At 50.4% G+C, this 20,658-nt stretch overlaps 1 protein-coding gene across 2 annotated transcripts; it reads left to right on the plus strand.

Annotated features, from left to right (window-relative positions):
• The first annotated feature begins 3,504 nt into the window (after nt 1–3,504).
• On the plus strand, nt 3,505–20,462 carry TIMM44 (translocase of inner mitochondrial membrane 44). Of its 2 annotated transcripts, XM_070416679.1 has the most exons (13): nt 3,505–3,574; nt 7,247–7,348; nt 9,691–9,861; nt 10,812–10,892; nt 11,641–11,769; nt 13,300–13,439; nt 13,729–13,814; nt 14,475–14,567; nt 14,675–14,799; nt 16,214–16,264; nt 18,541–18,630; nt 19,424–19,534; nt 19,904–20,462. In XM_070416679.1, exons 1-13 carry the CDS (start codon nt 3,530–3,532, stop codon nt 20,021–20,023), a joined length of 1,344 nt encoding a protein of 447 aa, XP_070272780.1. In that variant the 5' UTR covers nt 3,505–3,529; the 3' UTR covers nt 20,024–20,462. The 2 variants fall into 2 exon arrangements, with proteins under 2 accessions (XP_070272780.1, XP_070272781.1); XM_070416680.1 differs by lacking the exons at nt 18,541–18,630; nt 19,424–19,534.
• Nucleotides 20,463–20,658: the final 196 nt, after the last annotated feature.

Raw genomic sequence — 20,658 nt, forward strand, 5'->3', positions numbered from 1 at the left:
ACCATTGAGCCACACGGGCCAAGCCTGGATGCTACTTACAAAAGTGCTCCAAGTGCCCCAAAGAGATCCCTTGCCTCTTCTACCATGTGAGGTTTATTGAGGTATAATTGATATACAAAAACTGCATTTAATACATTTGTATGCATATTTAATGTATACTATTGTATACAATTTAATGTATATATTTAAACATATACAATTTGATGAATTTGGACATATGCCATAATCAAGGTAATAAACATATCACCTCCAAAATTTCCTCCTATCTCTTTGTTTCTTGGATTTTTTGCGGGGGGGGCGGTAAGGAGGGGTAAAGAAGACCTAACAGAAGATCTACCCTCTTAACCATATCTAAGTGTACAATGCAGTGTTGTTAACTATGGGCACTATGTTGCACAACAGAGCTCTAGAACTGATTCATCGTGCATATCTGAAACTTATACCTATTGAACATCACTTATGGAACATTTTTGGCAAAATTTGAAACTAATTATGCTATACCAATCAGTCAACTTCAGAATGTGGGATAGTTTTACAAGACAACAGGACTTCAAAATGATCAGTCTTGCAAGACTACCCATTCTCCCAATAAAAATAAAGGAGACTTTTCTAGATTAAAGTAAACTGAAAGAGAGATGATAACCAAATGTAACAAGTAAAGCTTGATTGAAGTCTACATTTTGTTTTAAAAAGTTATAAAGAGAAAATTGGGGAAAGGATAACAGTTTTATCTGATTGAATGTGAATTATTTAATTAATGATAATAACTGTCTTGGGGTGATAATGGCATTGTGGTCTTGTAGAGGATGCCCTTAGGTGACACATGCTTAAATATTGGAGGGGAAGAATTATGATGTCCACAACTCTCTTCCAGATGGTTTAGCAAAACAAACATTTTTTGTATAGATGTTCCTCAATTTACAATGGGGTTATGTTCTGATGAATCCATCATAAATTAAAAATATCATAAGTCAAAAATGAACTTAATATAACCTAACATACCTAACATCACCACTTAGCCCAGCCCACTGTGACCATGCTCAGAATACTTACGTTAGCCTCTGGTTGGGCAAGATCCTCTCACTGCCACTGCCCAGCACCACGGGAGAATATCACTAGCCCGGGACAAGATCAAATTCAAAATTCAAAGTATGTAAAAAAAATTTTTTTCAAAGTATGCATATCACTTTTGCACCATCATAAAGTCGAAAAATTGTAAGTTGAACCATCATAAGTCAGGAACTGTCTGTATATATTTCTATAAATATATCTATTTGTATATATATGTATAATAGAGAATGCTAAAGCACGTGTGGTTAAATGAATCTAGGTGAAGACATATGAATGTGTATTACATTATTCTTGCAACTTTTTTGTAGCTTAGAAACTTTTCAAAATAAAAAGGTGGGAAAAACAAACCACTCTCATGCCTCCATATATGTTTCTCAAGCTGTCATCATTTAATCTTCTACTCAGAGCAAAGATTCCTCAAAGGAGTATATGCACATGTGCTGATTAAATGTTTAATAACTGGCCCTGCAAACAAACCAAAAGGTTCCTGATCTGTAGTCTCTGTTAATTCCTATGGTGTAAATACTCCCACCATGGCCAATTTCAAACTACTAATGTGGTGTCATTAGACACAGAATTGGTAAGCAGTGCAGCAGCACACACCATATAGTGTTTCCAGCATACAGATGTGATATATATAAATAACCTCAGCAGCACAGATAGTAACATGTAGTAAAATAGTTAGGAAGTGTTGAGTTTTTAATATTTCTTATCTTTGTCTTAATATAACCCATTTGATCATAAGTTTACATATTTAATTTAAAAATAATGGCTGTGTTTAGCAACTGGCTCCAATTTTTTTTTTTCCTTTATTGATTTTTAGAGAGAGAGGAAGTGAGAGGGATAGAGAGATAGAAATATCGATGAGAGAAACATCATCGATTGGCTGTCTCCTGCACACCCCACACTGGGGATCAAGCCCACAAGCGGGGCATGTGCTCTGACCAGGAATCAAACCAGTGACCTCTTGGTTCCTGGATTGATACTCAACCACTGAGCCACACAAGCTGAGCCAAAATTTCTAAAAATGTGACAGTTGGCTCTCACCAGCCAGTACACACTGGCTTCAGCACACCCCTGTAAAAAACAACAACAACAAAAAACTCAACCCACTGAACTCTGGTTTCCACAGCCACCATTTAACCAAAACCCTCTTGCTCAATTCACCAAGGACCTCCATATTGTAAAAGTTAAAGGATGATGGATAGAGTTCTGGCCTGGTCTGCTTTGCCTGCATTCTCGGCAGCATTCACTACTGCTTACCCCATCTGCCTTCTCCAAGGCCCTCCAGGTTCCCTTCCTACCTGTTGAGCAGTCCTGCCCTGTCTCCTATAAGGGCTCTTCTCCCTCCATTTTACCTTTAGGCCTTGGATATGCCTGTTTGACACATTCTCCTTGTGTGCCCTAGGCCAGCTCCATGGTCCCAAATCCAGCTAAAAGCGCAAACCTTCTTAGCTAGTTTGCTCCTCTTGGAATGAAAACATTTCAAAGCCAGAGTGGCGCACACATATCTCTTGCTCCCACCCTTAGGTGGGGCTCCTGAGGGACAGCCAATACAGGTCAGTCCAACCCTGAAGCAGGGAGTGTATGTGCACTCTTTCAAGTTCCATAGACCTTATCACTATTTAATTATGCAAAAAGCTTCAAATAGGACAAACGCAGCATACATTAACTCCCCAAGAGACCCTCCCTGCCTCTCTCTCCCCAGCCTCAAATAGCTTGGTGGCGGCATTCTCTAAATGGGAAATAGCAGCTGGCCTGAGCTTCTTCAGGGCAAGGTGTCTCAGCTCACACTGAATCGATGGAGGGGTGACCCACACCAACCTGGTCTCGTCTGCTCTGGGCCAAAATCACCAGGAGCCTTCCCAAAGTGCTATACAAAAGTGGGCTCATTCGCTCTTGCTCTTGGAGCAACTCAATTGCCCATCTGGCGTCACTGTCAGTCAACCAGTCATTATCAGTGAGAGCCAGTCAATCCCTATCTGGCTGGTTCGCTGGCCAATCAGTCAGATTCCAACTGAATCTGTTCTTGCGGTAGGTCATTCGGCCCCTGTGTCCTTCCGGCCGCTGGAACCCAGCGAGTTTAGGGGGAATCTCTGCGCCGGACAGAAGCCCAGCCTCAGGCTCCGCCCCTTCGTAGTCTTACCCAACCCTAGGTCTGTGCCTCACAGGAGCTCCCGCCCCCGGACCACACCCAGCGGCAGGCCCCGCTCTTCCGAAATTCTGTCCTAACAGAGGCCTCGCTCTTCAGGAATTCCCCGCCCCCTGTTAGGCCTCGCCCCTATCGGAGACCTAACTCCAAGGCCCGCCTCCCTGGGCGTTCTAGCCAATCAGCGTCATTTTCTCGCCTCACCATCGCTATCAGGGCCGCTTGTCCCAGGCCCTAGGCGTTCCCGGCTGACGCAACGGATGACACTATCAGGCCGCGCGGAGAGAAGGTCACACGGGGTCCTCCAATATGGCGGCGGCGACGCTGCGGAGAGGCTGGTGCCGCTGCCCGCGGGTGAGCAGACCTGTGGGGCCCGGGGGAGAGGGAGCTGGAGGATGGCTGATCTTAGGAAGCTCCCGGCCCACGACCTCTAGGGTCCCCTTCTCCTCCGGCCTTTGGCCCCCTCGGCCTTTCCCTGGTCTCCGCGAGAGGCGTGGGGTTGGATCGTGGGTCAGCTGAGGCCGGGGCAGGGGACCCGGAGCTGGGCCTGAGTGCGGGCGCCGAGCGTGCCGGGCGGGAACGGCGTGGCGCGGGGCTGGGGCGGGAGCGGATCGCCGTCCTCGCCTCCTGGTCAGCCCCCACGGGGTTGGCGCCTAGGAGAGAAGTAGCGAGGAGAAGGCAGAAACCCGTGACAGCGTGGCTCACGTTTACATGCCAGCGCCTCCACCGAGGGCACCTCCTGCATTGCCTCCCGGCCGTCCGAGTGCAGGGGTGGGAGGAAGAGCTTGGCCTTGCTAAGAACTTTGTCCCAGGAGTGGCGGTGGGGGTCAGCGCGTGTAAATCCACTCAGAAAATAGAACTTGATGATGCTGTTGCTTATCGCTGTTTCACAGGTTAGGACACTGGGGCAACCTGGCTAAGCACCTGCCCACAGTCTGAGCTAGTGGGGGGCTGACCCCGTCCGAGTGCTACCAACTGGGCTTACCGGTGGGACCTTGGTTCTTCTCGTCCTTCCCGTCCACGCAGAAAAGATTTTAAGGTCAACAAAAATGAAAGTAAAGCCAAGTGGGATTTCTTGAAGATACACTCCAAGAGAGCAGTGAGGAGCCGGCCAGCTGAGAGAGACAATGGCCCCGAACTCCTGGGTTATGTGGTTTAAACCAAAAAGATGTTACCGGGCAGATGAGGAGAGGAGCCCTCAGTTCTTCTTGAGGGAAAGGTTTCCGTCGAGAAACAAAGTGTAGAGCCCTAGCGGGGTTGGCTCAGTGGATAGAGCCCCCCGCCCCCCAGGGTCGGGGGTCTATTCCGGTCAAGGGCGCAGACCTCAGTTGCAGCCCCTCCCGGCCTGGTAGTGCAGGAGGCAACCAATCCATGTGTTTCTCTCCCATGGATGTTTCTCTCTGTCTTTCCCTCTCTCTTCCACTCTCTAAAAATCAATGGAAAAATATCCTCGGGTGAGGATTCAAAAACAAAACAAAATGAGACAAAGTATAGAAAAGCAAGCAAAAATTTATTGACCGCAGCAAAAATATACTTAGGAGAGTGCAACAAGGAAGGGCACAGAAGAAGCAATAGGAGAGCCGAGGTTGGGCTGCTCTGGCTCCTGGGAAGTCAGAGGAAAGAGGGGGAGGGAGCCTTGGAGGAGCTACCGCTGCCCATGAGGTCCCTTAGAGGTGAGGGGGTACATGAGGGGGTGTGTGTGTGTGAGGGGGGGTCTGTGTGAGGTGTGTGTGTGAGGGTGTGTGTGTGTGAGAAGGGGTGTGAGGGGGGGGTGTGTGTGAGGGGGTGCTGAAGGAGAAGGGGAAGGGAATGAGTGGCACTGGGGTGCTTCCTGCACTTTCATTTGCAGGGGTTTTAAAGGCTGGGCCTTTAGGGGAGGTTTTAGGGGTAGATCAGTAAAATATTCATCAGCTTTTGCTGATGTACCAAAATGAGATTTATTCTCTTAATTTATCTGTCCTTGGGTGTGGTTGGCAAATGGCATTTAATTGGATTTCTAGTAAGGTGATTTAAGCTATTTACCCTCTGATTGGGGAAGAGAAGTGTAAACTGTTTACTCTTACGTGTCCTAGTTTTAGGAGATAGGATTTACTAGATCAGTGGTTCTCAACCTGTGGGTCAAGACCCCTTTGGGGGTCGAACGACCCTTTCACAGGGGTCGCCTAAGACCATCGGAAAACACATATATAATTACATATTGTTTTTGTGATTAATCACTATGCTTTAATTATGTTCAATTTGTAACAATGAAAATACATCCTGCATATCAGATATTTACATTACGATTCATAACAGTAGCAAAATTACAGTTATGAAGTAGCAACGAAAATAATGTTATGGTTGGGGGTCACCACAACATAAGGAACTGTATTAAAGGGTCGCGGCATTAAGAAGGTTGAGAACCACTGTACTAGATGGACACAAACTGCTGTTTAACTGTCTCAGTTTCCCTATTCTGCTTCTCCTAGAATTTTCCTAGCTTTTACTATGCTATAACATAAAGCCGAGGTCATTCTGACTCCAGAGCCAGATTCTGGAGGAAGGAAAATATTCCACTGGAATCTGAGTGCCGGAGAAAGAAGTTGTCTTGGACTGATTTTTTTCATTGGCTTTGTCTTTTGAATCAGGGTTTAGAGCAGTGGCCCTGGAGAGTATTGTGCTAAGTGAAATAAGTCAGTCAGAGAAAGATAAGTATCACATGATCTCACTCATGTGGAGTCTGGTTAACAAAATAAACTGATGAACGGAGTGGATTCAGAGACATGGAAGTATGGAACAGAGTGCAGAATCTTGGAGGGAAGAGAGGAGATGGGTGGGTGGGTGGGAGGTAATCAACCAAAGACCTTGTATGCATATATATTCATAACCCATGGACACACATAATAGGGTGGTGAAGGCCTGGGGTTGGGGACAGGGGTGGGCTGGAGGGGGTCATTGGGGGAAAAAAGGGAACATAAGTAATACTTTCAACAATAAAGATTTATTTTTAAAAAAACGAAGAAGAAAGTTTGGTTCTGTCAGGCTATTGATATCAATGTGCCCGGCTCCATGCTGGGTTCTGAGATACAACACTGAACAGGACCTGCATAAGCCCTTAGGTTAGCAGCATCTTTGCCAAAGTGACTCCCTAAGTTGCCCTGCTTATAGCCTGACCCTGGACCAGGACATGGTAGGTTTATTCCAGGGTTGTGCCTGGTACAGTAAGTTATCAGTGTTTAGCTCTTTTTAAAAATTTTTTTTAGAGAGAGAAACATCTATTTGTTGTTCCACTTATTTTATGCATTCATTGGTTGATTCTTGTATATGCCCTGACGAGGGATCAAACCCACAACTCTGGCGTATTGGGACAATGTTCTTCTAACCACCTGAGCTACTTAGCCAGGGCTATCAGTGTTTACCTCTTAATGCCCAGGTCTCTGGTCTTACAAGGCCAGTGGAAGTGGGTGGGCTTGTGAGAAAAGACTGCTTGCCATCAGCATTGAGACTCAGCCTGCCTATTGTCAGACTAAGGGATTAAGTTGGGGATTTAGCCTTGTTCCACCATAAATTGGCATTTCCTAGGACCAATCTGGTTTCCCCTAGGTTCAGAGGTGGGAGGGTAGATATGGCCCCTGGTGATGGAGATCCAGTGTTTTCTCTTCCCACCAGATTCCACTCGCTTCTCAGAATTTGGGAAGATTGTGGAGCGTTTAGCAAGTGGCAGTCATGGGATAAAAATTGGTGAACGAGCCCTAGCTGGTTTAGCTCAGTGGCTAGAGCATTATCCTGCAGACTGAAGAGTCCCTGGTTTGATTCCAGTCAAGGGCATATGCCTGGGTTGCGGGCTCGACCCCCACTGGGGGGCGTGCAGGAGGCGGCTGATTTTCATTACTGATGTTTCTCTTCCTTTCTGAAATCAATAAAAATATATATTTTTTTTAAATTGGCAAATGAGTCTCAGGCAACTCCTGCTCTTTTAGTGTGGCCTATTTACTTCCTAGTTACCCTCTTATCTGAATGGATCTTTCTCTTTTCTCCCCCAATTAGAGATGCCTCGGCAGTGGCGTCCAGTTTCTGTCCAGCCACAATCTAGTGCCAATACCCCGTGGTACCTATCAGATATGCAGGCCAAATGGAGAGCTGCCCCTGGTGAGTAACTCAGATCAAGCAGACAGAGGGGGAGGCCTGAAAAATCAGAGCTAGTTGACAACAAAGAGGGCTCCAGGATGTTGCCCATATTGCCAGGCATTCCATATCTAAGGCCTTGGGAGTTACAGAGCCTAAATGCCTAGTCTTCTCCATATCCCTAAAGTGCTCAACATTGTCAGGGCTAGAAACCCTGCCTCACAAAGTAGCACAGTGTGTCACCTGATGGCTAGAAAGGTGTCCTTTGTGGTTTTTACCAGTGGGTCCTTCACTGCGCAAGGCTGTTCCTTTTCTAGGTGACAGCCTTATAAGCATTTGAGCAACTCCAGAGTGTCAACCATCATATCCTGGGGCTTAGTTTCTCCAGGCTACATCTCCCCCATCCTTTATGTTGTTCTTCACATTAGCATTTTCTAGAGCTTTGCCCTCCCTGTCACTCCCCTTTAACCATGCTTCTGTTGGTGCCTCACGACCAGGGAGCAAAGCCCAAAACCTGACATTCTTCCCCAGTCTGCATTGGGCAGCCCACTCTCCTTTCCAGGCTCATCTCAGCTGTGTCCATGCAGACAGCTAGTTTCCTGTGCCTGCCTTGCTCAGGCTTTATCTCCCTGATCCTCTCCTGGTGCTGTTACAGGCATGGGACAGGCCCTGTGGCCCTTCCCTTTACTTGTCCAATCCCAACTGCAGTTTGTAGCCCCTGAGCGAGTGTCAGGGCTGCTGCAAGGTGGCATAGTCCCTGATGTTTTTAGAACTTGGAGTCCTGTGGAGAGAAAGGCTGGTCAAGGTGCATCTAGATAAGACAGCAGCCTGCCAGGTGCATCTAGACAAGGCCAGGCCGCCTTTCCTGTGGAGTAGCCCTGAGCTTGTCAAACTTTCCCTGGGGCTGGATGGGCCGGGGAGACAGTTGCTCTTGAAATTGGTAAAGTGAGCCCCCAACCATGGCAGCATACCCAACACATTGTGGAAGTGGTAGGAGCAGCTGAGCACACTCAGCCACTTCACTATGACTTGACTCTCTCACAATCATTCTTTAAGCATTCTCTTCTCTGAGCGTGCTCTTAGTTACATAAGTGCCAAAGCAGGGATCTAAACCTGGTTCTGTCTGACCCTGTGTCTTAAGCAGTGTACAACACTGTGGCTTGTTCCTGGAGCAGGGCCTCTTTTAGAGTCTGGCCTCTGGGTGTGTTGGGTGGAGGGGAATTTTGAGCTTGAGCTCTCGGTGACTGTGATCCTATGGGCCAAGAGAGGGAGATTTGGACCAGTGTGCAGGCCTTTGGGTGACATGTAAGTCCCAAATGGAAACTTGGGAGTGGCCCCAAACGAAGAAGTTACCTGGCCCCAAAAGCCCGGAGAGCAGGGCCCTGTGCCAGCCCCCTTTGGGAGTAGGGGCCACAGAATTCTTCAAATTCAGTTTTGGGTCATGAGCCCCTTTGGTGTTGACCTTGGCCTTGGGTGAGCATGTTTGAATCCCCAGGAGGATTCCAAGCTGCTCCTGTTTCTTTTCCAGTGTTTCCTCTGTTGGAGAAGGAGCCTGGCATTATGTTTTATTTTTAATAGACTTTTTTTTTTTAAACAGTTTTAGATTCACAGAAAAATTGAGCAGAAAGTACAGAGAGTTCACGTATACCTCCTCTCCCGCTCAGCACAGTTTCCCTGTTATTCACATCTTGTATCAGGGTGGGACATTTGTTACAACTGGTGAGCTGATATGGATACATTATTATTAACTGAAGTCTATAGATTACATTAGGATCACTCTGTGTTGTACATTCTATGAGTTTTGGCAAGTATAATCATTTGTATTCATCATTATAGTATTATACAGAATAATTTCTACTGCCCTAGTAATCCTGTGTCCTGTCTGTTTATCCCAAACCCAAAGTTTTGCCTTTCCCAGAATTTCATAGAGTTGGAATCAGACTGGCTTCTTTAATTTAATAACATGCTTTTAAGTTTCCTTTAGGTCTTTTTATGGCTTGATAGCTCACTTCTTTTTGTTGCTAAACTAGAGGCCTGGTGCATGAAATTCGTGCATGGGTAGGGTTCCCCGCTGGCACCCACCTTGGCTGGCCTGGCCCGCCCACACTGCCATGGCTGGTCGGGGCCAGCAGGATGGGGGCAGCTCCTGCATTGAGCATCTGCCCCTTGGTGGTCAGTGTGCATCATAGTGACTGGTCGTTCTGCCAGTCATTCTGCTGTTCGATTTGCATATTAGGCTTTTATTATATAGGATAATACTTTGTTGTCTGGATGTCTGTACTTTTTAAATTTGTCTTGTATTGTTAAACCTGCATAAACAAAAAGGAGAAAATTAAAAATCCTTTATTCCTTTTACATCTTTCCAGTTCAAATCCTATTCTTCTGGAAACCGAAAAGGCTTTCTCTCCGGCTTGCTAGATAATATCAAACAAGAGTTAGCCAAAAACAAAGAAATGAAAGAAAGTATAAAAAAATTCCGAGATGAGGCCCGGAAGTTGGAAGAGTCAGATGCACTCCAGGAAGCCAGAAGGAAATATGTGAGTCCCTTTGCTTGTGTCTCCCTCAGTGGGCACTTACTTTCAGAGCCAGGATTTTCCTGGTCCCAGACAGTGCATGGAGCTCAGTGCAGGTGTGATTGGGGGAAGAGCAGCTTTTGTGGAGCTGAGTTCACCTCAGTGATGATAGCTGCCTAGGGGACAAGAATGGATCATCCAGCTTTCCAGTTCTGTAGTGACATAGTACAGCATTGGCTTCTGGGAGCTGGTGAGAAATGCAGGGCCCTCTCTACCTGCTGGGTTAGAATCTCCAGCTCCAAAGACCCCTTGTGACTCCTCAAGCACTGGGTTTGAGGTGAGCTGCTCCTAAGAGCCTCCTGATCATAGGTCCTCTGAGTGAAATGGATAGAATGTGCCTCAGGGTGCTTGTATAATTACTAATTACCATTTCCACCTCTTAACAAGTAGCTGCACTGAGTGGGGGTGCACTGCCCTAGGCCCCCTCCCAGGCTGTGTACAAGCCCTGTTCCCTCTGAGTGTCCCCCCAAATCTCTCAAATAGATGTGACTACCTGTGTGGGAACTCAACCCAAGGGAAGAACACCCTTTCATTAAAGTCGGGGTTGGGCTGAGGAGTTCTTTGGGGGCAGAGCAGGCTAAGGTTGGGTGGGGTGGCTGGGGTGTGGGAAATGCTGCAGTGACTGGTGACTGGGTTGGGGGCAAAGTGGGGAATTAGAATACTGACAAGCTGACAGGCAAGACCAGTCCCTGCCACCCAGAGAAAGATTCAGGCCCAAGGCCTCCTGTGCTGAGGAGGGTCCCAGTTGGCCTTCAGCTACTGAGACCCACAGACCAGGCAGTGGGGTGGGTTAGAGGGGGATGGAGAGGTGACGTTTGGGGGAGGTGGGGGCTGCTGAGAAAATGTTTCTTTGGTCTTTTGGCTCTCTGGTAACTGCTATATAGTAACAAAAGGAAACAACATCCTTTCTATAGAAAACCATTGAATCCGAAACCGTGCGGACAAGTGAGGTGATCAAGAAGAAGTTGGGGGCTATCACCGGCACTGTGAAGGAGGTAATGGCCTCTGGGTCCCTCAGTTTCCTGCCATAGCCCCCATGGCCCATCTGTGCCTCACCATGGGGTCATGCAGACATGACTCGGGAGCTGGGCAGCTAACAAGGGGAGAGCCAGCCTGGCATGGTGGCTTCCAGAGTTCAAATACACAACACCCCTCAGGAAGGAAGGGAAGTCACACTTGCCCACCTGCCAGACAGTTTACTACTTAAGTTAGAAGTGAATGGTCCACCAGCCAGGACACGAGGGTAAAATAAAGGTTTTATTCTGCCTGCCTGAAAACAGAAGGGGAGGGGATAGTTTGCCCCCAGGGGAGATAGGTATGAGGTTGAGATTCCCTGCCTTCCCCCCCACGGTGTGGGGTCTTTCTTCTTATTGGTTCTGTTGTTGTGGGCAGGAGAGGGGAGGCAGGACTTTGCAGGTTCTAGGCCCAATACTGGGCACACCCTCACTTTCTTTCTCACTCCCTCTCCCTGGACTGCTGCTCTTGTGGCATTCTATGAAGACTTGGAGCTCCTTCCCATTCTGGGAAAAGGCCCGTTGACCCAGGGAACAGCACCCCGGAAATTGTAGGCAGTGTTCTCAGATGTGTGTGCCTAAGTCTTGGGGCCTGAGGAGCCAGATGAGTTCAGAGTGCCTGTTCCCACCCACCCTTTGGAGGTTAGGGACTGGCCTTGGTTCCAGGGGCGCCCCTGTGGGTCTCCCAAGGGTACTGCGCTGACACCCTCTCCCTTTTCTGTCTCAGTAGAGTCTTGACGAAGTCAGTAAAAGTGACCTTGGCCGGAAAATCAAGGAGGGTGTGGAGGAAGCAGCCAAGACTGCCAAGCAGTCTGCTGAGTCGGTGTCCAAGGGTGGGGCCTTCAAAGCCCTCTCCCAGGTGAGTTAGATGCTGGGGCCTGCGTGGGCTCTGGCCCTCTCTGAAGCTGAGAGCCAGGGTTCCCACTTCAGAGCTCAACCCCAGAGAAGGCTGGCTGCACTGAAGGGAGTGCAGTGGGATTGGTGGGGAGAGCCCACTTGAGGTTTCAGGTCCTGCTGCCTCCTGGCTGGGTGACCTTCGGCAAGTCACAGCCTCTATGGAGCTTCAGGTTAATGCACTGAGAGAGCCTCTCGCACACTCTCAACTGCTAACACCCTAAGCAATGTCCATAACCCAGAGTTCTGTTGCACTGGGGGTGACTGAGGTCCTGAATTCATTCCAGTAACAGTTATTGAACCGTACCACACGCCAGGGCCTCTGCTGGCCACGGGAGCCACAGAAGACAAAGTCCGAGTTCTGACTCTCGAAGGGTTTGGGGGGACAGAAAAGGGGACAGGCAGTTCCTGAGTGACATGTGACAGAAACACACAGGGAAGGGGTTGTAGACAGAGGGAGCTGGTCCTGTGGAGGGGTGCAAGTACAGTCTGCTTGGTATATCCCTCGCCACCTGGCATAGTCAGAGCAAATGCAGGGGTCTCCGAGGGAGGCCAAGGGAAAGCAGAGACCATTGGAACGGTCCTGCAGGCCACCCAGAGGACTTAAGGTTTCCTCCAGAAAGTGACAAGGAACCAAAGAAGGATATAGGTAGACCTCAGAGATATTGTAGGATTGGTTCTAGGCCATTGACTAAAGTGAATATCACAATAAAGCCAGCCATAGAAGTGGTGTGGTTTCCCAGTGCATTCAAAAGTTACGTTACACTGTACTGTAATCTGTTACATGTGCTATAGCATTATGTCTCAAATCACAATGTATAGACCTTAATTTTTTATTGCTAAAAAAAATACCATTATCTGAGCCTTCAGCAAGTTGTAATCTTTTTACTGGTAGAGGGTCTTACCTTTAATTTATAAAAAAAACAATATGTGTGAAGTGCAATAAACTGAAGTATGACTGTATTGGGTGTGGAAGAGGCACAGCTTTCCAGCCTGGACTCTGGTACCGGCACAGAGGAGTCCTGAGAGTGTCTTGGGAGGCCTTGATGGAGCTGCCCTTGGGGTGGAGGGAGGGGAAATGGGTTCGAGAGATTTGGGGAGGTGGACCCACAGACTTTGGGTCTGCTTGAATCAGGAGAGTGGGGCAGAGGCAGAACTTAGGATGCCCGCCTGGTTCCAGGGAGAGTGGGGTATGGGTCTCAGAATCTGAGGGTCATCTGGGTGTGGGGGAAGGCATGTCTGCTGCTCCTGGAAGGGGAGGGGGCAGAAGTCAGCCCTTGGAGTCTCAGGCATGTTGTTGCTAGGCCAGGTGGATGATGTGGGCCAGGTGACCAAAAGACCTGGGGAAGGGGAGGCCCCAGGGTACCATCGGGCCTGAGGTTGGGGTTCACAGCATACACTCCCTGACTTTAGACACAACTGTGCACTGACTGAGACTGATCTGTGGGTGTCAGGAAGGTCCCCAGTACCCACCCCAAGCTTTACTCTCCTCCAGGGGGTGGAGTCAGTGAAAAAGGAGATCGATGAAAGTGTCCTGGGCCAGACCGGGCCCTACCGCAGGCCCGAACGGCTCAGGAAAAGGAAGGAGTTTGCTGGAGAGAAGTTCAAGGAAGAGAAAGTGTTTGAGCCCAATGAGTAGGTACCAGGCCACCTGGCCCGGGATTCTCCTGACTGCCTCCCCTTCAGGCTCACAAAAGTTCCACACAAGTCAGTTATTGAGTTGTTTTCTGCTCCAGGTTCTCTGGCTCCCTTGAGAGAATTTGTGGGAGGGTAGGAGGTGGGAAGGGGAATAGAGAAGACAGGAAGCTGAGGGATGAGGATGGGGTCACCAAAGCCCCTGAGCTTGGGCCCTCCTCCCCACAGCAATGGGCCTGGGCCCAGTGACTCCCCAGCAACTGCTCACCAACCACCCCATCTTCTCCAGGGATGCCCTGGGAGTCGTGCTGCACAAGGACTCCAAGTGGTATCAGCAGTGGAAGGACTTCAGGGACAACAATGTGGTGTTCAACCGTGAGTGTTCATGTCACCAACACATGGCTGACAGCAAGGCTGTGACAGGGGACACTTCCTGAGCACTCCTCAGGCTTGGCACAGCCGACCCCCATTTTACAGAGGAGGAGACTGGAGTCAGAGAGGACCACTTATTTCTGCAGGGTTACTCAGTGAGTGAGCAGTGGGGCACTGGCCTCGAGGTGGCCAGTGGGCAGGGACATTGCCATTAGGGCTGGGTCACCCTCTTGGCCATTGTCAGAGCAGGGTGACTAGGCACAGTGTCCTCCCTGATGATGTAGCTGTGGATACTGAGAGACACTTCATCATTAGGAAGGCCAGATAGAGCCCAAGCCTACCCGGGGCCCTGGAGTTATCTGCTCTTGCTGACGCATGGAGCTTCCCAGATGCTGACATAGTGGGGCCACACCATCCTAGAGGCTGTGTTTCCTTGTTTGCATCCCCCACCCCCACCCCCAGGCCCACACTGAGTGGTCTCTGCAGCCCCTGAGGTAGGTTGGCTGCCCAATCTGCATAGCTGAGGAAGCAAGCTCAAGAGTGGTCTTCTCATTTACCCCGCCTGTGTCTGGAGCAGTCACACAGACCACGAGGAGCTCCCAGAAGTCAGGCCGAGGCATATGTTTCTGGAAGGGAGCCCTGACCCCTGACCCGTCTCCTCAGGGTTCTTCGAGATGAAGATGAGGTATGACGAGAGTGACAACACACTCATCCGGGCCTCCCGTGCACTGACAGATAAGGTCACAGACTTGCTGGGTGAGTGGGTGGCTTCAGGACCATCTTGCCCCATCCCCACACCGCTGGGCTGACAGCAGGGAGGGGTTCCCAGCACCCCTACTTACTCCAGGCTTGGCTGCCCCCAGGGGGTCTGTTTTCGAAGACAGAGATGTCCGAGGTGCTCACGGAGATCCTACGTGTGGATCCGGCCTTTGACAAGGAGCGGTTCCTGCAGCAGTGTGAGAATGACATCATCCCCAACGTCCTGGAGGTGGGTGCCCAACCCTGAAGGCCAGTCCTCAGGTGTCCTCTCCTCACTGCCCTGCCTTTGGTGTACCACCAACCTGAGACCAGATCAGAAAGTTCCCCCAGGGATGTTTAGCTAAGGAGAGTGTTTTCTCAGCAGAGATGAGGCTTCAGTCTTCAGAGCCTGAGCACCCCCACTCCCAGGCCTTGTCCATCAAATACCTCTGAGAAGGCATCTGTTGCCCATAGCCCCCTCTGGTCCTAGTGGTGGTGGCCCTGACCCACGGCATGTGTCTGCCTCTAGGACTCAGTCTCCCTTTCCTTTTCGTTTCCCTCATGTTCTCTGCCTGAAGCTATTCCCTTGTGGCTGTCAGGGGTCAGGTGTTTGTCTTCCAGATGCTAGAGGCCTTTCAGGAGTCAGGGAGAAGCTGGCTGCTGGCTCTTGGGGTGAGCCATGAGGAAGGCTTGGGGGGATGCATGTGAGCTCCAACCAGATCTTCAAGACATGGAGCCAGACCAGGGCTACTGTGGCAGCAGGGGGCTCTCTTCCCTCTTCCTGTAGGTCTCCCTAGGAATCCTGAATCCCATTTTCTGCTCCCCTTGCACCTCCTCTTGCCTCAGAAGTGAGGATGGGGTGGCTTGCTCAAAGTCCCACCCTCCATGAGGCCCCTGTCCCTGTCAGCTGCCTTTTCTCTACCCATTTACAGCCCCCAACCTCTAGCCGAGCCAAACCAGGCCTTTGGGAGGCCCCTAGTAGGATGAAAGAAAAGCCCTCATTTCATGTGGATGCCTGTACTCTCTACCTGTCACCTCCCTCCCACCAGCCTCCATGTGGTCCCCTCTCCCTCCTCTGATTGCCCAGGTCCCTCATGCCACTTTGGGCTGGGCTGGGCTGGGCAGAGGTGGGAGTGGGGTGATTCCTGAAAGCAGCAGTCCAAGCTCAGGCAGTTTCTTCCAAGGTAAGGGTGGCTCAGCACTCGGCCTACCTATAGTTTCCCACAGGCACCTGGCCCCCACTCCCCTTTCTGCGCTCCTCTCAGCCCTGATTCCAGGTTCCTGGAATCAGCCCCTATTCCCCCCTCCCTATATGAGCCTCACCATCCAAAGCTTTATACCCAGGGGAAGCAGAAAGCAGCTTCTCACCTCCTTGGTTCAATTTCCCTGCCAGGGTGAGAGCCTGGCATACTGCCACCTTCCTCTTCCTTCTACCAGGTCTTTGGAGACCCACCCTGGGCCACATGCAGAGGCTCTGCTCCCAGGGGCCTGGGGAGATGGCACCCCTTGCTGCAGCCTGACTCAACTTCCCCATCCTTCCTCAACCAGACCCCACCACAAAGGGGTCTGCTGAGGAAAGGATCTCATTGGAGAACATCCTTCAATATTCTGCCTCAAAAGCCCACTCTCATTCTCTTACTTTTTTTTTGTCTTTTCCTTTTTAGGCCATGATTTCTGGAGAGCTTGACATTCTCAAAGACTGGTGCTATGAAGCTGTGAGTACTTTTCTTTTTCTCTATTTAGGCCTAAATAGAAATCACAGTTTGGAGGAGATCTGCTAAGCAGCTGGTCTGGAAAAGGCATGACAGGGCCTGGTGTCCTGGTTAAAGGGAGGTTCTTATGTCTGACATGCTCAGAGGCACAGATCCTTCTGTCCCTTATGCACATTATACCACATAACCTGCAAGACTCACCGAGGGCCTGGTGGCTGGTCCTTCTAGAGCAGCGGTTCTCAACCTGTGGGTCACAACCCCTTTGGCGGTTGAACGACCCTTTCACAGGGGTTGCCTAAGACCATCCTGCATATCAGATATTTACATTACAATTCATAACAGTATCAACATTACAGTTATGAAGTAGCAACGAAAATAATTTTATGGTTGGGTCACAACATGAGGAACTGTATTTAAAGGGCCAGAAGGTTGAGAACCACTGTTCTAGAGTAAACTAGTCAGGAATGGTCCTTCCAGCTTGCTCTTTCTTCCCTTACTTGGCCTAAAGGATGGCCTGGGACTAGGTTAGTCCTCCTGCCTTGTCATCCAGAACCCTTCCTCCATCCTAATTCTGGTTTAAGAAGGCTCATAGGAGAGAAAGGTGATGATAAGAGAAGCATCTGAGTAAGGTGAGTTTTCAGTGTGGCCTATCTGCCCTGTTTTAGGTGGCCCTAAGTGACATGTAGCAAGGTCTCGTGGCCAGGATGGCCTGGGGTATAGGCTGGGGGCCCAGGGGTCAGGTGGAAATGGACAATGAATAACTCTGAGCTGCATTAGCTGTTCCCCCAGAGCCCATGGGTGCTGGAGAAAGAGCATTTGGAGGCCCCAATGGCCTCCGTCACCTCCTTTCCTGAGCCAGAGTCACACCGTTGTCCCCGTTCCGTGGGGTACAGCTTGAACACAGAAGCAGTGTTCCAGGGTACACAAAGCACCAGATGAGTTCATTAGCTATTCTTGCTTCAAGATCCCAGAACACAGATCAAAATAAACATTGATAAAATTTCCTGCCTGGGGAGGAGCCATGGGTCCTGATGAGGCCCCACTGCTCCCCCGGGGTCAGGGTTAGGGGTCCCAGGGCCACAGGCAGTGCTAGACTATGAGGAGGTGGGTCAGGTGTTACACTGTCTGCCCTGTTCCTGGCAACCGCCTCATCTCCTCAGGGTTTCCATCTTCTTCCACCACCTCGCCTTACCCTGCTCACTTCCTGACCTGTGTCTTCATGGGGTGTTTGCTTCCATTTTCTTTGTTTTAAGCAATCCAGAGGCTTTTTTTGGTCGATTCTGTTCTGTGCCAGCTCAAAAACAACTTGGAAAAAGCAGAGAAATTGTTAGATTTTCTTTTTAAACACACCCCTGCATGGTGACTAATCCAGCAGTCAGTACAAGGTGTGTTTTTTGTTTGTTTATTTGTTTGTTTTTTGTTTTTGCTTTGGAACCATTATGACATGGCGGATTCTCTTTGCCAGAGAGCTGCTGGTGCCCCTGGGAACACAGCTGAGATTATAGCTGCTCACAGAGGTGTTTTTTAAATGTCATCTTTAAGAGCCCCATATTTTTCCCTCTATTGGAATGTCTTCTGTTGTGGTTGCCTGTTGTGATATGAGGCAGCACATGTCCCAGAGGCTGTGTTTTGGGTGTGGGAATAGGCACGAGGGGATTAAGAGTGTCACTTGGGGCGCCACTGTCCCCGTAGGGAGAACAGGCTGCCTGCGATGGTCAGCTACCTACAAAGGGCTAGTCAGTGAGAACAAGGCAGTTAGTTTCAAAGCCACCCATGGGTTAGGGCAAATCCTAGAAGTGTTTGATTCCAGGCCAAGACTTGGAGTGAGATAAATGTGGGAGCATTTAAGATCAGCCAAGCAGGCCTCTACTTAACCCTGGAGTGCATTTCAGGTGGCTTTCCAGAGGAGTTACCTACTGCGCTGATTAATACCACTTTCATTTGGTGGTCCTGACAGCTCTGTCTTTATAATAAGAAGGAAGTGTGTGACTTGGGCCAGCAATGGGTGGCTCCAGCCTCTGTACTTGGACCCATGCTCCTGGCATCTGCTGCTCCTGGCGTAGCACACCCAGGCACTGTGGCCATTTCTGGAAGGTGCAAGAGCTGAAATCAGGAAATTCTGTTCGTGAGCCGCCTGCAGGAAGCATGTTCTGGGAGGCTGGCACCTGCCCAAGGTGGGCAGGCATTAGCAGTGCACCAGCCCTCTCTTGTGGTGTGGCGCCTTGGTGTGGCTTGGTCTTGGGTGGTCCTCAGATGGGCACATTGGCCTCTTGTTGCAGACCTACAGCCAGCTGGCCCACCCAATCCAGCAGGCCAAGGCGCTGGGCCTCCAGTTCCACTCCCGTATCTTGGACATTGACAATGTCGATGTAAGTGACTTTCCGGGTGGGCTGGGTATCCCCTGGGATTGGGAAAGCATACTGATCAGCATGAGGAGTGAGCTCCCCATCCCTGGAGGAGTTCCATCACGGGTGGGCACCTTGATTAAATGATCTCAAGGATCCCTTGCAGTGAAAGTTTTCCATAGTCCTATGGTTGGAATATTCTCAGGAAAGTGGTAGGCATAAGGGCTGCTGCTGCCCAGATATCAGGGTCCCAGAGTCCCCCAAGGTGATGGTATGCCTGCACCTTCGAGGAAGGGTGGGGGCTTTGTCAGGACTTCTCAGCTGCCAAAGACCTGCTCTGCCACAATCACCCCCATTTCCACCCTGTTCTGGGCTAAAAGCATGCCAGCGCCAACCTCCCTCCCCCCACCTGTGTATGAGGTACCCAACTCTGAGGTCCTTTTGCGTGTGCTGCCCTCCCACCCCCCACCCCGCACAGCCCCAGTCTGGGGACCAAGAGGCTGCCAGGGTGTTGGGAGCCCTCATGGGTTCTCAGAAGTTCAGACTCCATCTCACAGTAGAGGGTTTGGTTTGTCCATGGGAAGGGTTTCCTGGGAAATGCCTACACAGAAACAGGCCAGCAGGAGGTGACAGGCTTGGAGTACTGATTGGGGTGGCTCCTCGGAGTCCCTCCAGGGTGATGAGTTGAGATGTTGAGGTGCCCTGCTCCTCCTGGCAGCATCCCAGGACACGGGGGTCTCCACATCAAGGGGAGCAACAGGGAATTGGTGGGGAACTGTTCAGTGATACCCATCCACCCCATTGGCTCCCCCCACAGCTGGCCATGGGCAAGATGATGGAGCAGGGCCCCGTGCTGATTGTCACCTTCCACGCCCAGCTGGTGATGGTGATCAAGAACGCCAAAGGCGAGGTGGTCGAGGGCAACCCGGTGAGTGAGGGAGGGGGCTAGACAGGGCAGGCAGCCAGCCCAGGACCAGTTGGATGGCAGTGGCCAGCCACCTACACAGGTGGCAGTTCAGAGCCAGGAAGTTCTGTGACTGGGAGGGGATAGCAGGATGGCACCTTGAAAAGTCCCAGGGCCTGTTTTGGGTCTGGTGGAGGTCAGAAGGCAACTGACTTGTCCAGTTTTACCAAGTCCTGAGTTTTAGCCTCTGTCCCAGCCTCTGTTCTGGACCCGAGACCCACACTCCAACACCTCTCCCTGGTCCCCCCAGTGTCCCCCATGTCCTGACCTGGCAGCTTCATTCTGCTGTGCTGCTCTCTGCCTCCAGGCTCATACCCATTCCCACTCCTGCAGGACAAGGTGTTACGCATGCTGTACGTGTGGGCACTGTGCCGGGACCAGGATGAGCTCAACCCTTATGCGGCCTGGCGGCTCCTGGACATCTCCGCTTCCAGTACAGAGCAGGTCCTCTGAGCTTGGCAGCCACAACCGGAGGTTCCAGGCTGTACATCGCAGGGCAGCTGCACAGGGTGGGAATGTCCACCTGTGGCAATAGACCTCTGGGGACGACTGTCAGCTCTGGACTGCTCTCTGCTAGGGTGGTTGTAGAACCAGCTGGACCGGGAATGGCCAGCAACTGTAGAGGGCTGCTCCCCACAGTGCCAGCCCCTGAACCCCCCTCTGCTGCTCAGGGGTTGCTGGCAGGGAAAGTCAGCAAGGCACACTGGCCAGACAATGCCAAGAGGAAGAGGCTCTGGCCCAGGGACTCCTCTGGGGACAGGTGGTGGGGCCCACTGGCTATATCATCGAGGCCGTTTTAGCTTCATTTAAAAAAAAATTTAACAGTGCCCTTATTAACCTGTATGACTGAGATTTGGAAGTGATAATAAAACACCAAAGTGCAGGAGAGCAACTTGAGTGGTCTGAGATGTCTGTCACTGGTGTGGCTGGGTGGGCAAGATGGTCACGGGAAGCAGTCAAGGTCACTGAAGAAACTGTGGACCTAGAAGGATGCCTTGTCTGGTTAGGACCTTGCACTCCTGGGGGGTGGGGGTAGGGGTGGGGGGACCAGTGAGAAGAAAAGCGAGGGAGTTTTCCCATGAACTGTC

The sequence above is a fragment of the Myotis yumanensis genome, unplaced genomic scaffold (assembly GCF_028538775.1).
Source record: "Myotis yumanensis isolate MYYU_CA2020_CCGP unplaced genomic scaffold, mMyoYum1.0.hap1 SCAF_5, whole genome shotgun sequence".
Lineage (NCBI taxonomy): Eukaryota > Metazoa > Chordata > Mammalia > Chiroptera > Vespertilionidae > Myotis > Myotis yumanensis.

Excerpts from the sequence above, each read along its gene's own strand:
- TIMM44 (XM_070416679.1), top strand. The coding sequence starts at position 3,530 with ATGGCGGCGGCGACGCTGCGGAGAGGCTGGTGCCGCTGCCCGCGG. Across the intron at positions 13,815-14,474 it reads CAACAATGTGGTGTTCAACC|GGTTCTTCGAGATGAAGATG; the intron begins GTGAGTGTTCAT and ends CCGTCTCCTCAG. Across the intron at positions 14,568-14,674 it reads TAAGGTCACAGACTTGCTGG|GGGGTCTGTTTTCGAAGACA; the intron begins GTGAGTGGGTGG and ends GGCTGCCCCCAG.